The 14,709-nt window shown below is 45.9% G+C and overlaps 2 protein-coding genes across 11 annotated transcripts in view; one reads left to right on the top strand and one right to left on the bottom strand.

Moving 5' to 3' along the window:
- CLK3 (CDC like kinase 3) overlaps nucleotides 1-1,307 on the top strand; it is a 30,328-nt gene extending 29,021 nt beyond the window's left edge. For all 3 annotated transcript variants that reach the window (XM_030578526.1, XM_030578527.1, XM_030578528.1), the window contains one exon: nucleotides 880-1,307. In XM_030578526.1, coding sequence (XP_030434386.1) covers nucleotides 880-1,065 — 186 coding nt within the window. In that variant the 3' untranslated portion in view covers nucleotides 1,066-1,307. The remainder of the gene's footprint in view (nucleotides 1-879) is intronic.
- A 480-nt stretch (nucleotides 1,308-1,787) lies between these two features.
- Nucleotides 1,788-14,709, bottom strand: part of EDC3 (enhancer of mRNA decapping 3) — a 78,617-nt gene continuing 65,695 nt past the window's right edge. For all 8 annotated transcript variants that reach the window (XM_030578519.1, XM_030578522.1, XM_030578523.1 and 5 more), the window contains 3 exons: nucleotides 13,479-13,632; nucleotides 9,251-9,468; nucleotides 1,788-5,958 (listed from right to left, as the gene is read on the bottom strand). In XM_030578519.1, coding sequence (XP_030434379.1) covers nucleotides 5,624-5,958; nucleotides 9,251-9,468; nucleotides 13,479-13,632 — 707 coding nt within the window. In that variant the 3' untranslated portion in view covers nucleotides 1,788-5,623. The remainder of the gene's footprint in view (nucleotides 5,959-9,250; nucleotides 9,469-13,478; nucleotides 13,633-14,709) is intronic.

Genomic DNA, 14,709 nt, shown 5'->3' with positions numbered 1-14,709 from the left:
CTTGTGCCCCCATCACAGGGCAGAGGAGCCCTGTGCTGGAGAGGAAGATTGGTTCCGTAGTCAGGGAGTTAGACTGGGACTCAGGACACCTGGATTCTATTCCCTACTCAGCTGCTGACTTCCTATGTGACCTTGGGCAAGTCACTTAGCATCACTGTGCCACAGTTCCTCCTCTGCCCAATGGGGGTGATAGCTCTGCCCTACCTCCCAAGGGATGTGATGATAAATACAGTACAGATTGTGAGATGCTCAGATACTATGGTGATGGGAGTGGAGGCTCTATATAAGGGTACATATGATGGCTCCCAAGGGATTTCACCCTACAAGGGGGAGGTAGTATGTAAGTGGGAGTGGGCATCCTGTGACTTCTCACCCAGTGGAGACCATCAGAGATTTGCCTGGTGCTCTACTGGATAAAAATTAATCTAATAGACAAGGATGCAGCAAGAACGTGGGAGAGATCGAAGATGGGCCACATCAGGCCAGAGGTGGCTGTCACCTCAACAGAAGTTTGCACTGAGGGCAAAAATGTGGACCTGTTGATAGGGGAGCAGTGCCACTTCCTCAACATTTGCTTTGAGCTGCTGCTGTCGCTGGTGGAGGAGACACTCGCCACTGCCAGAGGGTTCTACCATCCCTAGGTTTGGCTGCTTGTGGAGGAAGTAAAGGGACAACCTTTGAAACTTTCTTTGAATGCCCAAAATCTCCTGCAACTTCCCGTGGCTTTCTCAGGAATAAAGTTCTGATGGTGCAGCACCCTGCCATAGCTGTAGCGGGGTTGCCAACTCTCAAGATATATAGTGTGGAGGGTCGTGTCTAGTTTTTGCCAGCTGTTTGCCTTCATTTTTCTGCAGCTGGATCTGTACTATTCTGTTTCAGAGCTACATGCTGTATGATTCACCGGACCATGTGCAGCTGTTTGACTTGATGAGAAGGATGTTAGAGTTTGATCCTTCCAAGAGGATCACATTCTCTGAAGCTCTGCTGCACCCGTTCTTTAATGGCCTGTCGCCAGAGGAAAGGATGCTGTGTAGTCGAGTCTCGAACCGTGACCTGAGCAGATGACAGATGGGTGGGTGGTGATGCCTGCTGGATATGAACATACTCCTGGATCAGTCTGACCTCTGCTGTAGAGGCTCCAATCAGCCCTCCTGTAGCACAGAGTTCAGAGGTACTGGTGCAATGTGATATGGACCCTGGGCATGGGAGGGGGGAGGAGAAAGCTACATGGAAAGCACAGATGTCTCATATTTATATGTTGTAAAGTTAAAATAAAGTGTTTCTTATTGTTTGATAATTTACTTGTAGGAATGTGTCCAGCTATTTTTTTGCTCCCACCCTGCCATATTTTTTCTGTTAAATAAAGAGTGGTTTTATATTTCTCCACAAAACAGCATCATTATGAATGTGAGATGTTACTGCTTTGCTGGCTCTAGGCAGTCCTTCATTTCCAAGCATGAGCTGGCCTAACCTTGCTTTGTTTTCTCCATTAGCTAGTGTGTAGGAGAGAGGTACTGCACTGTTAATCTCAAGTCTGGCTGTGCTATTGGAGGGGAGGATTGGGGTTACTTCTTGGTGATTTGCTAGTCCCTGTCAATAACTGCCAGGGAAATATAAAAACCTTTTCAAAACACTTGTAACTGCTTGTATTGTGCTTGGCTAGAGTCCTGAAGCACCTTCCTGGTTTTATTCAGGAAAGTAACTAGTAGAATATCTGCTGGGCTGGGCTTAATTGTGTGCAAGGGTTCTTTCTTGCAGGTGGAGCAAACTTTTCCCATATACATAAGTCACTGAACACACATGAATAGTTGCACTTTATTTCAAGGCTGGTATTACCCCAGCTGCTGCATGAATTATGGTACAACAGTGTTTGTCACCAAGTCAATGCTTCAGTCATATCATCATTACAGAGTGGTGGTGCAGTTGTCTTTACACTGGGTGCCTGAAGCCAGGGTTTTATCCACTGCTGCTGAAAAGAGGGTGCATGTTTTCCTATGACAAGCTGTGAGGGAATGATGCAGAACTTAAATCTACTGCTGGTTACTACTGAGCAGTGAAAGTTGCATTTCTGCTTTCTAAAGTCCATTCCAGTGCTTATTTCTAGGCAGCTGCTTTTCCTGGGCCCTGGGAAGTCAGCTCCTGAGTATTCACTACCCCAAGTCCTTGCACACTGGTGAAAATGTTAACTTTTGGTATTTAAGATGTGAACATCCCTTGAAGCCTACATCTTAATGAAGAGCTCTGACAAATGGGTCAGGGGGAGCCTGTATCTCTTCCTGCTGTTGTCTATTGCATCCAGCATAAAGCATGTGTCTGCAGTAGCTGTGTGACAAGGGGCCAAGAATCCCAAAGCCTTGATCACATGGATGTGCAACAAGATGCATCTGGTTTAGGACAAGGCCAATGATTTCATTCCTCTGGCAAGAACACAACTTTGCTTGTCATAAGAAAAGCAAGCACCCTCACCCTTGTGCTACTTAAAAGGGAGAATGCATTAAGGTTAGTAGAGTAACACACAGAACTTGTCCTAAAGCTGCTTAGTTGTGCTTGAGATGAGTCAATCTAGAATCTGTCAGTGCCCACACACTTAAAATCCTTTCGCTTGCCCAGAGGCATCAAGTGTCTGCAGCAGCAATAACACTGGCTACTTTAATTCTTTATTTAAAAAATAACCCTTTGAGCAATTCTTACTATCTCTTCTAATACGGCTGGTAGGACCTCAGCCACTGCTGCACACTTTGAAGAAAAAATTCAAAGTGTTTCTTAACCCTTCCAAACTTGCACCCTGCTCACAAAGGACAACCTTCAACCTGGGCAAGGTAAAGATGCTTGTAAAATAATACAGGAGAGGAGCCAAGCAGCAGGCTGTTTTCTTACAGGTGACAGTCAGCTCTGCTTTTATAAAGGAAGGTGAAAACAAGGCAATTACAGAGTTACTGGTACAGGGATTAATCAATTTTTTACCTTGTGTAGGCAATTGCTACATCCTCAGTACCTTGCACTAACGCTGCCTGCCAGGATAACCCCTCATGCACCATGCTGTCACTAACCAGCGCAGCTTGCTAGTCAAGTGCTATCTCTTATCATTAAATGCTACTGCATTAAGCTGAAACTAGACCTGAGGCATAGGTGCTCTAAGCCTTGCAGAGAAACACACAGAGCTAGAGCTACAGCCACATACACCCAATTAGGTTAGTGAAGAGTTTAGTCATTGATAATCTGTGTTAGCACTAAGGCCATTAAGCGTAAACCAGTGGACACAGCTGAGTAGTCTAACCCTCCACATGAGAAATTTGCTGAACCACAATCCCTTTATCCTCCTGAGGTAGATGAGGTCTGTGCTATTTGGCATGGGAAGTTTTGACTGCGCTGCCTGGATATCAATGTACCATGGAATAAGAGCAGGGCTCTTCTCCAATGCCCCGCCCACCATTCCCACCCCCTGTGGTATGAAATACCTGCTTGCCATCTTCCCCCAGGGTACATTAAATAGTGCTGTACAGATTAGGGTGTGGTGTATTTTCCCATTCTTCAGTGACTTGGAGCACTGCTCAGGTAGACAGTCTCTCCCAGCCACCCTCTTTTCTTTTTCACTTTGCTGGGTGCACTCAGCCTTTGTTCCTAGCAGCTCTTCTAAGATGAGTAGTAACAGGATTTTTTTTTTTTAAACATACAAGTGCCTGACTTGTATCCCCACATAACCCAGCTGGTTGCAGTTTCATGAGTTCAGTTGCTGAATACCCAGGCAGTAGCTCCAAGTGTTTCACACAGAACAGCTACTCTACACTTTAGCAAGAGGAGATCTAGCTCCCCTGGGAAAGGCACCAACAGAAGCGTTGCAGTCAGTCAGTGCCAGCACAGACCTACCAGGCAGAACTTTAAGCATAGCCTATGCTCCCAGCAAAGTTCAAACTGCAGCAGAGGAATTCAGGTCGGTTTTGCTAGAACAGAAATTTGGAAAGCCCAGAAACTCTCAGGCAGAGCACTGTTTTGGTCCAAGTTTAATATTTCTCATCACTAGCCAGTGATAGTTTGGCACGTTGAGAGACAATAAAAGGGTCCAGCATGGTAGATTTACAGAGCCAGCCAAAGGTTCAGTAAACCACATACTCTAGGCAGTGCAATGAATATGAATACTTTCCTTGCAGCACATAGGGGGAAAAAATCTGCAGCCCCAAAACCAGCTAGCAAAGTAAAAAGGGTGAGACGAGACAGTAATTCAGGTCAGAATTTTCTGACCTTCCCTCACATGTGATGTAGCTGGAAAGTTCAAAGCTTTCTGAAAGCCACATGACATAACAGTGGTCACTACCAGTGGTGATGCCTGAGGCATAAGGGACCAGATTTCAGTGCACAAGTGCATGCAGGAGCAATACTGCAGGTGCTTCTGAAGGCAGCCTAATAAATCAGCTTGCCAAGCACAGCATTTGCTGTAGCACTACCAAGATCATCTGTGCTCAGGAGGCCATACAGCTAATAGTGCTACACTGAGCTGACAAGCAGGCCTGGAGGAAGATTCCTCCACTAAAGGGTTAACATAAGCCTTCCATAACACCCCGAACACACTCTGCACGCGCTGCTGTCTGCATGTTAAGACAAACAGCATTTGACTCATCTTTACAGTTTGCATAACCAGGAGAGGCAAGTGCCCTATGATTTCCACCGACTCCATTGAGATCCATGTGGAACAGTGCATTAGAACAAAGCACACATACTTTTTGGGAGGGAGGATCCTCCTAAAAAGGGGGAGGGGCCACTGGTAGCACTACTCGCAAAGTGGGCACTGAGGCTCTACGTTAATATATCCAAACGCTACCTGTGCTGAACACAAGGTATTAAAGAAAAGAGGGTAACGTCTCCCTGTTCCCCTCGCATCTTCTCCGAATCACTGAGGTTACTCAGCTCGCTGGAGAAATAAAAACCCACCTTAGGAAAATGCCTTTCCCAAAGCACTGTCTGGTGGAAGGACACCATGGTAAACGCCTCACTCCCCTACAGTTTCCAGGCCTGGGCTGCATTCACTCAGCAAGCAGTCAAGGAACAAAAACTTCACACCTGCTTTCTAAACAGAGAGCCCCATCCACAGGGGCCTGGCAGCTCCAGAAGAGACTTAACATAATTGCTCTTATGAACATAAAAGAAAATAAAGAACAAAATCAAAACAGTAAAACTGTAACAAAGACATTTCTACATCATCGAGGGGTAACTGCTCCTGAAAGGAGCCCCCCACTGGGCTAAATTTCCCCGCCCCGGAAGTACTAAAAGAACATCTTGTAAACCTCCAGGCTGTCTGACTTTCACTTGCATCTATAAACAAACCCTCTCACCCACTTTAACCATCCTCTGGCTGGTGACCAGGCGCTGCCTTTCCCAGTGTTAGATACCAGCTTCTTCCACATTCCTTCATCCAATGGCATGAGAGAGAGAGAAAGCATCTTGCAGTAACATTTGCTCCCTTAATTTTTATGTTTTTAATACGCATATTTCTTCTGGAAGAAACAAACTCCAGAACTTTACATCCTTAAGGCGTCAAGAGTTTACTTGTCAGGATCCTTTATACAGCTTGCTAGGCAGGACTCTGCCCCATCTCCCCCTCCAGGGCTGATACACTGCAGGGTCTGCTCTATGTTGAATGCAATGGGATGACGAATTTGCAGCCAAAGGGTGAGTGGTAGTTTATTCCCACTTCCTGAAAGACTTTCTGCGGAATGCCGATGTCGCAGAGATATACTCGCCCTGCCCTCTCACCCAGCGGCAGGGGCAGTCCCAAGGCCAGTGACCACTTGGCATCAATGCCCTGCTCCATTTCACTCATAGGAGGGTCTATGCTGAGGACAGGGGCTCGGTTCTGGTTGGCCCAGTCCACAGCTGCTTTGTACCAAGGCTGATCTCTTAGGAAAGCATTTTCATGACAATCCAGACAGTTTATCACCAGGTCAACAGGGGTATCTGGGAGATCTGAAAGAAACATGCATGTTTTAACGTGCGTCCAGTACCAGCGTAGGAGAGAACCTCCCCTCCACAGAAACTGCAGCTGTCTACAAGGAACTGTACTCCCAACCTCCCTCCCTGCATCTCCAGGAGAATTCTTCCAACCTCCCTACAGAGCAAGAGGCCGAAGGGAGGCCCATTTTAGCACTCAGAAGCAGCAAAGTAACACCAGACTTGCCAGCTAGATAGACTCTCCCACAGCCATCTGCCAATGGAACTCAAAGGCTTGAGTTGCAGGTTGGCAATTTCTGCTCATCATGCTGAAGTGTGGCCCTTTTGGGATGGATATAGTTGAAACTGATCAGTTTTGAATCCAGGCCTCCGGAGGGACATCACTTCAATGAACCAACTGGCCCCCTGAAGAGACCACCTGCCAGAACAGCTCTGTCAGGTTATGTGGTAGTACCTGCAATGTCACATCAGGTTCTAATGTGGAGCGTCTTGTTGTGTAAAGCCTGGCCCAGAGACTAGTGTGCCACTATTCCTCCAGGGCCTTCCAGAGGATTCAGGGGGCTTGGGGTCTTTGGCAGTGCGGGGCCCTCCCGCTTCGGTGGTAATTCAGCAGTGGGGGGTTCTTCCGCTCTGGGACCCGCCGCTGAAGTGCCCCAAAGACACGCAGGGTGGGCCTCCTCTACCGAATTACCGCCGAAGAGCTGGCACTTCGGCGGTGGGTCCCGCTTCGGTGGTAATTCGGCAGCAGGGGGTCCCCACTCCAGGGGCCCTGAAAAGCTCTCGTGGGGGCCCCATGGGGCCCTGGGCAATTTGCCCCCGCCCTCCCCCCCGAGTGGCCCTGTATTCCTCTCCTCCTTCCCACTAGGGCCCTACACAATGAGTTTTATGCCTAACATTTGTCAAGCTTTAAACATGCTTTAATCTGGTGCAGAAAGTCCTCTGGATTCTAACTGAATCTACTGCCAGGAAAACTTATAAAACAGCCAACGCTTTTGTAAACCCTACCCAAAAATTATTATTTGCTCAGCTGAGCCACCACAGCTCTGCAGGGATCAGTGGTATGCCATTTTCACTAACGATATCCAAAGAGATCTATTAAAAAACCGTGGGGGAGGGGGGAGGTTTCCCAGCCAGAGAAGAAGAAAACTAGGAAGGGGACGGGCACTTTGGAGAATCTGCCATTGGTTAGGCAGCTGGTGTGCTGGAACTGCTGCTTGTCATGCTGATCAGTACTGTCTTGTCGTTTTCTTGTATTCCTCCCACATCATCTGTCTGTTGTATTCACCTGTTGTCTCATCTTAACAAAAGTAATTGCGTGATTAATCGCACTGTTAAACAATAATAGAAAACCATTTATTTAAATATTTTTGGATATTTTCCACATTTTCAAATATATTGATTTCTATTTCAACATAATATGTGTACAGTGCTTACTTTCTATTTATTTTTAATACAAATATGTGCACTGTAAAAAACAAAATAAATAGTATATTTCAATTCACCTAATACAAGTACTGTAGTGCAATCTCTATCATGAAAGTTGAACTTACAAATGTCAAATTATATACAAAAAAATAACTGCATTCAGAAATAAAACAATGTAAAACTTTAGAGCCTACAAGTCCACTCATTCCTACTTCAGCCAATCGCTCAGACAAACATGTCTGGTTAAATTTGCAGGAGATAACAGTGCCTGCTTCTTGTTTACAATGTCACCTGAAAGTGAGAACAGACGTTTGAACGGCACTGTTGTAACCGGTGTTGCAAGATATTTACATGCCAGATGTGTTAAAGATGCATATGTCCCTTCATGCTTCAACCACCATTCCAGAGGATATGCATCCATGCTGATGACGGGTTCAGCTCGATAACGATCCAAAGCAGAATGGACCGATGCACGTTCATTTTCATCATCTGAGTCAGATGCCACCAGCAGAAGGTTGATTTTTTTTGTTTTGGTGGTTCGGGTTCTGTAGTTTCTGCATCAAGAGTGTTGCTCTTTTAAGATTATGAGAGCATGCTCCACCCCTCATCCCTCTCAGATTTTGGACAGCACTTCAGATTCTTAAACCTTGAGACAAGTGCTGTAGCTATTTTTAGATATTCTCACATTGGTACCTCCTTTGCGTTTTGTCAAATCTGCAGTGAGTGTTCGTAAATCAAACAACATGTGCTGGGTCATCATCCGAGACGGCTATAACATGAAATATAGGCAGAATGCAGGTAAAACAGCAGGGACCTACAATTCTCCCTCAAGGAGTTCACTCACAAATTTAATTAACGCATTTTTTTTTAAATGAACATCATCAGCATGGAAGCATGTCCTCTGGAATAGTGGCCGAAGCATGAAGGGGCATACAGATGTCTAGTATATCTGGCATGTAAATACCCTGCAATGCTGACTACAAAAGTGCCATGCAAACGCCTGTTCTCACTTTCAGGTGACATTGTAAATAAGAAGCAGACAGCAGTATCTCCCTTGCTAACAAACTTGTTAGTCTTAGCGATTGACTGAACAAGAAGTAGGATTGCGTGGACTTGTAGGCTCTAAAGTTTTACATTGTTAGTTTTTGAGTGCAGTTATGTAACAAAAAAATCTACATTTGTAAGTTATACTTTCACGATAGAGATTGCACTACAGTACTTGTATGAGGTGAATTGAAAAATACTATTTTTTGTTTATAATTTTTACAGTGCAAATATTTGTAATAAAAATAATATAAAATGTGCACTGTACACTTTGTATTCGGTGTTGTAATTGAAATCAATATAGTTGAAAATGTAGAAAAACATTCAAAAATATTTAATAAATTTCAATTGGTATTCTATTGTTTAACAGTGCGATTAATCGTGATTAATTTTTTTGAATTAATCGCATGAGTTAAGTGCAGTCGACAGCCCTACAAATAATCCATAGGTATGTAAAAGGAGGGAATGCCACTGGTGACCACTAAGTGGTGCCATTGGACTAAGAATACATGACAGTGTTAGAATAAACACGCTCAATTAGACAGACAAGTTCCCTTCCAAGAAAAATGGGTTACTTACCTGTACAATAACCATTGTTCTTCGAGATGTGTTGTGCACATGTACTTTTCACTGAGACTCGAGTGCATTGGGTGCACGCACACTTACAGCGGAACATTTCTGTGCACAATCACTCAAAGGAAAACTGTTGATGCTACAACAGTGCAGGCCTTCAGTGCTGCACTCATAAGTAGGACCTGACTCTTTCAGCACAAGCTTCTTCAAGTTGCTCAGTGTCCCAGCTCAGACCCAGCTTTCACCAAAGCCTTACACTGCTTACCTTTGACACTGGACACCTGCTGGCCTTGGGTCTTGCTGAAAAGGTTCAGCTCATTAGTGATGGATTCCAGCATCTTGACAAAGTTGGGTAGGAAGAGAATGACATGAACGTCATGGTTGGAAAGATGCCGTCCACAGCTGATTCCCTGGGCCCCCTTCACATGGGGGCCACACAGCAGAGCCACTGTGGGTCGCTGGTGAACATTTTTAGGATTCAACCTGAAACACAGAGATGGGGAAACCATTAAAACCCGTGTGTCTTCTGCATTCTTTCCCTGGGAGAGTGATGACAATGGAATCTAGAGTGTGGAGGTCCCAGAAATCGCCCTAAGCTGTTTAACGATCTGAAGATTAGGAACCCAGAGTTCTCCTGCTCTGGAAAGACACATATATATGCTGTGACAGCATCTCATCCTGTCCAGCACTTACGCACTGGGAAATTACTGATGACCTACCTGCTCCACTTCAGTGTTTCCTCAGAAGGTAAAACAGACAGCAACAATTCTGGAACCTTGCAGCATATTCTATTCATCTCATCAATATCCCGTCCACAAGGGCTCTGTTTCAAAACAAGGGGCACTTCCATTGGATGCTGAGAAGGTGTTGCAGTTCAAGCAGGTTGGAGTTCTATGGTTTCACCTTTTCCTTTGTTTGGCTCTCTTTTTGTGGGGCTTTGCTGTGAGACCATTGTTCTATAGTAGCATACAGTGCAACACAGGGAGAATAAAAGAGCCATTTTGCCCCTCTCCAATGGGCTTGTTTTGAGCCCAAGAAAGGAATGAATGAATAAGAGCTTTTTAAAGCATAGCAATGCCACCATGAACTTAGGGTTCACCTCAGACCGATCAGATATATTAAAAGGTGGAAAACAATTCATACTACCGTATTTTTAAAGCACTCCCATTACCTCCATGCACCACCAGTTTCAGGCGCAATAACAGATTAAGTGGATGTGTCTACTTTCCAGCAAGGCAGCCTCATGAATGATCTCAAGGCATAAGCAAGCATCAATTGTTAGGGAAAGCGCTGCTGCTGTGTAGACAATGTTTTGTGAAACATTGGATTGAGGTGCAGCACTCTCTACACAACAGAAGTGGGAGTTAATGCTCTTTCTTCAGTGGGAGGAAAATACCTTAAAATATCAGGGTCATGTAAATCAGGCTTAAAAGTGTATTGCAATTATGTGTCTACTTGAGTAGTTAGTGACTGCACACTGAAGGCAGGTTTTTGCTCACATAAAGGGTGTGTGCACGCACACATGCAGACAGGACCAACTGCATATCTGACCTCTTGTCAAATTAGGCCCCAGGAAAAGATTAAGACTCCCAAACTGGATTCAAAATTTTTTTAAAAAACCTAAGTAATATTGTAACTAGATGGTGCATTCCTCTTAGTTCTTGAGTTTTGTTTTTATTGGCATCTGCCTTTAAAAAAATGACATTTAAAATAAATACTTATAGAAGGGTGTCATTATTCATGCAAAGGATCAGCTAATCTGAAATTATAAAGTGTTTTCATCTTTCTTGAGTTAAGTCTTCCCTGAGTTAGCTTCTTTGAAAAAGTTTCCACCAGGAATTGAGTTATTCTTTATTTCCTCCTCTGTTGATTTTGTATTTGACCAAGGGACATTACTCGTTCTGGGATATAGAAACCCAGGTGAAGCCATGAGTAACTCAAATACATCCAGAGTACTGGAACAAGGACGGTCTCTCCAAGAGGGTTTCCTGGTGCTCTGTATACATACAATGTAGGGGGAGGGACAATAAGGAAGTGAGACTATAGGCAAAGCTCTCCCCGCAGTTGGCATTTAGATTATCTGGATTACGGTCTCGTTTTCATGGTCATATGAGGACTGACGCATGAATACGGTGTGGGGGTTGCATAACAGGCTAGAATAGTGCTTCTGTGTCCAGACAAGGGGGAAGAGCATCTAGACAAAGCAACATCTGGCCATCTGGATTAGCACGGCCCTGTATGTACTATGTAGTAGTTACTGTGATAGATCAACAATACCCTGCAATATCCTGAATGAACTTTCTGAATTATTGAAACTTTATAAAATTAAGTTTACCGTTATTGAGGTCCATTATATTAAACATGCAACTGGGTATGTTTTACTGTGGAACTGTACAGGCTTGTCTACACTGGCACTTTACAGCGCTGCAACTTTCTCACTCGGGTGTGAAAAAAACACCTCCCTGAGCACTGCAAGTTTCAGTGCTGTAATGTGCCAGTATAGACAGAGCTATGCCCCTCGCGGAGGTGGTTTTGTCAGAGCACTTTAATGTTGCTGGTGTAGACAAGCCCTATGTATGTACCTTCTTTAGGAGACAGACCAGTGCAATCTCTGAATGGTATTCAGAATTTCAAAGGACTTTTGGGAACAACAGGTGTGAAGTGGATTTCCAAGGAAGTACAGGTCTGTCACATCTTAGGCGGGGGTTCCGTTCCGTGGTTATCGCGTAAAGCGAAAACCACGTATAGTCAAACCCCCAAGCCCTTTAAATCCCGCCCACAGCTCGGACGGCGAGCCCTTTAAATGTCCCCTTGGTCCCGCCGCCGGAGCTACAGGCGGGATTTAAAGGGCTCCACCAGGCTTCCCACCACGGTGGGGAGCCCGGTGGAGCCCTTTAAATGCCCCTCGGTCTCGCCGCTGGAGCTGCAGGCGGGATTTAAAGGGCTCCCTACCCCCCTGCCCAGCTGCCAAAACTGCAGGCAGGATTTAAAGGGCTCCATCAGGCTTCCCGCCATGGTGGGGAGCCCGGAGGAGCCCTTTAAGTTCCGACCGCAGCTTTGGCAGCTGGGCTGAGGCTGGCATTTAAAGGGCCCAAAACTCCACGGTGGCTGGAGCCTCGGGCCCTTTAGTTCGCCCCAGGGGCTACCAGCCACCTCTGCAGCTGGGAGCCCCCTGGGTGATTTAAAGGCCCTGGGACTCCCAGCTACAGCTGGTGCCCTAGGACCTTTAAATCTTGAGGCCATGCCTCATCTACTTGAGGCCACACCCTCTCCCAGATTCCAGGCCTTTCAGCGTAAAGCTGAAATCGCGCATGTTAAATGCGCGTAAGTTGCGAGACACCTGTACCTGGGGAATGCAAATGACCCACTTCAAATTCTCCCTTTTCAAATGATGCCTGGAGGGGAAAACCCATTGTCTACTAATTACCTGCTCCTGGAAACTCCAGATCAAAGACCCCTGAACTGTATAGAGCAGGGGTGGCCAACCTGAGCCTGAGAAGGAGACAGGATTTACCAATGTATGTTGCCAAAGAGCCACAGTAATACATCAGCAGCTCCTCATCAGCTCCCCTGCCCTCAGCACCTCCTGCCCACCTGCAGCCTGATCAGCGCCTCCCCACACCTGATCAGCTGTTTCATGGTGTGCAGGAGGCTCTGGGGAAGAGGGGGAGGAGATGAGGGCATGGCAGGCTCAGAGAAAAGGGTGAGAAGGGATGGAATGGGGGCAGGGTCTGTGGCAGAGCCAGGGGTTGAACAGTGAGCACCCCCCGCCCCCCAGCACATTGGAAAGTTGGCACCTGTAGCTCCAGGCCCAGAGTTGGTGCCTATACAAGGAGCTGCATAGTAACTTCTGATGAGCCGCATGTGGCTCCGGAGCCACAGGCTGGCCACCCGATATAGCAGGTAGACTAAAGATGCTATGAGAGTGCTTGTTCTGAGCTGAAGCTGTGATGAATTTGTAACCCTTGGATTCGGGGGGTGGGGAAGGGAGCAGGGCCTGAAGAACTGCTTCATATTAGGGTTGGGGTTAACTCTGGTAAGCTTATTAGTATTTGTATAGGTTGTTTTATTACTTTTAATGTTTCTCCTTAATGAGTTTTACCTTAAGAATAAAGTCGGCCTGCATAGGAAATGCTGTGTGGTACCTCACAGCTGTTAACAATTACACCTGTACTTGTGTGCTTGGGCAGCCTGTCTCTGCTGGGGAGAACAATGAAGGCAGGGAACTGTGCAGCCTGGATACACCTGGGTCAGAAGGGACAGATGCAGGTCTCTACCCAAGAAAGGCACTGGCTGGGAGCCAGACGCCTGAGAGCAGGTGCCCTTGCTGGACAAGTGCAGTGTCCTGGACTGTGACAGTTACAAAGATTTTCACTGGAGACTATTTTATACAACTTCATTTGGCCACATCTTTGATGAACAAGCTAGTTTCTGTAAACTCCATTCACAAGGCAAATGGGGAGATTCACAGCAGGGATTTTTTGGTTGTTTACCTGTTGGGTCCTCCGAGCAGACTCAATGCCATCTGGCTGGCGCACACCCCAGTCATCTCCAGTCTGCGCTCCAGAGTCAGTCCATGTTTCTCAGCTACTGAAAGCACCTTTTTGTGCAGTTCATAAGAGATGCTGGGAACGACTAGCCCAGAGTCTGCAATTCAAAGAGAAGGGGAAGGAAGGACAGAATAATCAGACACCTCCAGAGGGTTAAGATCTGTTCTGAACTAAATGACAGACCACTCCAAAATGAATATAACAAAGAGGCTACTTGTCTCTACAGGAGGTCCCCTTATCTCTAACGGGTGGTGTGCTCCCAGCAGGCTCCAGCTCCCTTCAAGAGGCAGCCATTTGAATCTCAACTAGCTAGCTGTTGCACTTCTTCAGCACACTGCCACAGGAACTATTTCTTCAAGGGATGTGAGAATGGCTGCTGCACTACAGCCTGCATTCTCCTCTAGGCTCCTAAGAAACAAACTTGGAGGACAAACCACAATTACTAATTGGGAAAGGGGCCTCCTGGCTCAAGTTCTTACTGCAAGCATGCCCAGAACTTGCAAAAAAAGGTTTCTTTGGAAGTAGCTTAATCCTGGAAGCTCAACAGCAAAAGTGACCTCTTCTCAGTAGACCCCTGTCCTTGCCAACTAGCAGCTTCTACTCAAGAACAGGATAGCAAAGGGAGCGTGGCAATTCTGGATTGAGGAGTCTTTGGGAAGGATGTTTCCCCAAACTCCTGCTTACTCTATGTCCTACCCAGTGCTATCTGACTACCGCTACCACAATCACTAGCATTTCCCTCCTTAATGAGACAGTGGTTACACTGTTTCTAAACCCAGACTCTCCAGGATAAACTCCCCCAGAGATCCCAGGATGGAATCTCCCCCTCAGCGAGGGTAATACATGGATAAACTGAAAAAGCTAGATGGATTTGTGAGGGCAAACTGTATAAAAGCCAGCTAGTTTCCTACTTCACAAGTCTCAAAACAAAAAACATTTCTCCCTCCATCAACCTAACTTCTTATTCATACAGCTGGCAAGGGCACCACGTTACTCACACCACCAATAATCCCCTAAATCTTAGTGGCTTCACATCACCACCAGAAGAAATGAAAGAGTGTCCCTCACAGTCCCATTATACTGTACCACCTCATCTCAAACTTTATACAACCTCCAAAAGACCCCAAATATCTTCTCTGGCTGAATTGATCTCAACTCAGCAGGTGATGCTGGC

Source organism: Gopherus evgoodei, chromosome 10, assembly GCF_007399415.2.
Source record: "Gopherus evgoodei ecotype Sinaloan lineage chromosome 10, rGopEvg1_v1.p, whole genome shotgun sequence".
NCBI classification, from domain to species: domain Eukaryota; kingdom Metazoa; phylum Chordata; order Testudines; family Testudinidae; genus Gopherus; species Gopherus evgoodei.
The sequence above is the reverse complement of the archived record's forward strand: the minus strand, read 5'-3'. Positions and strand labels throughout refer to the sequence as shown.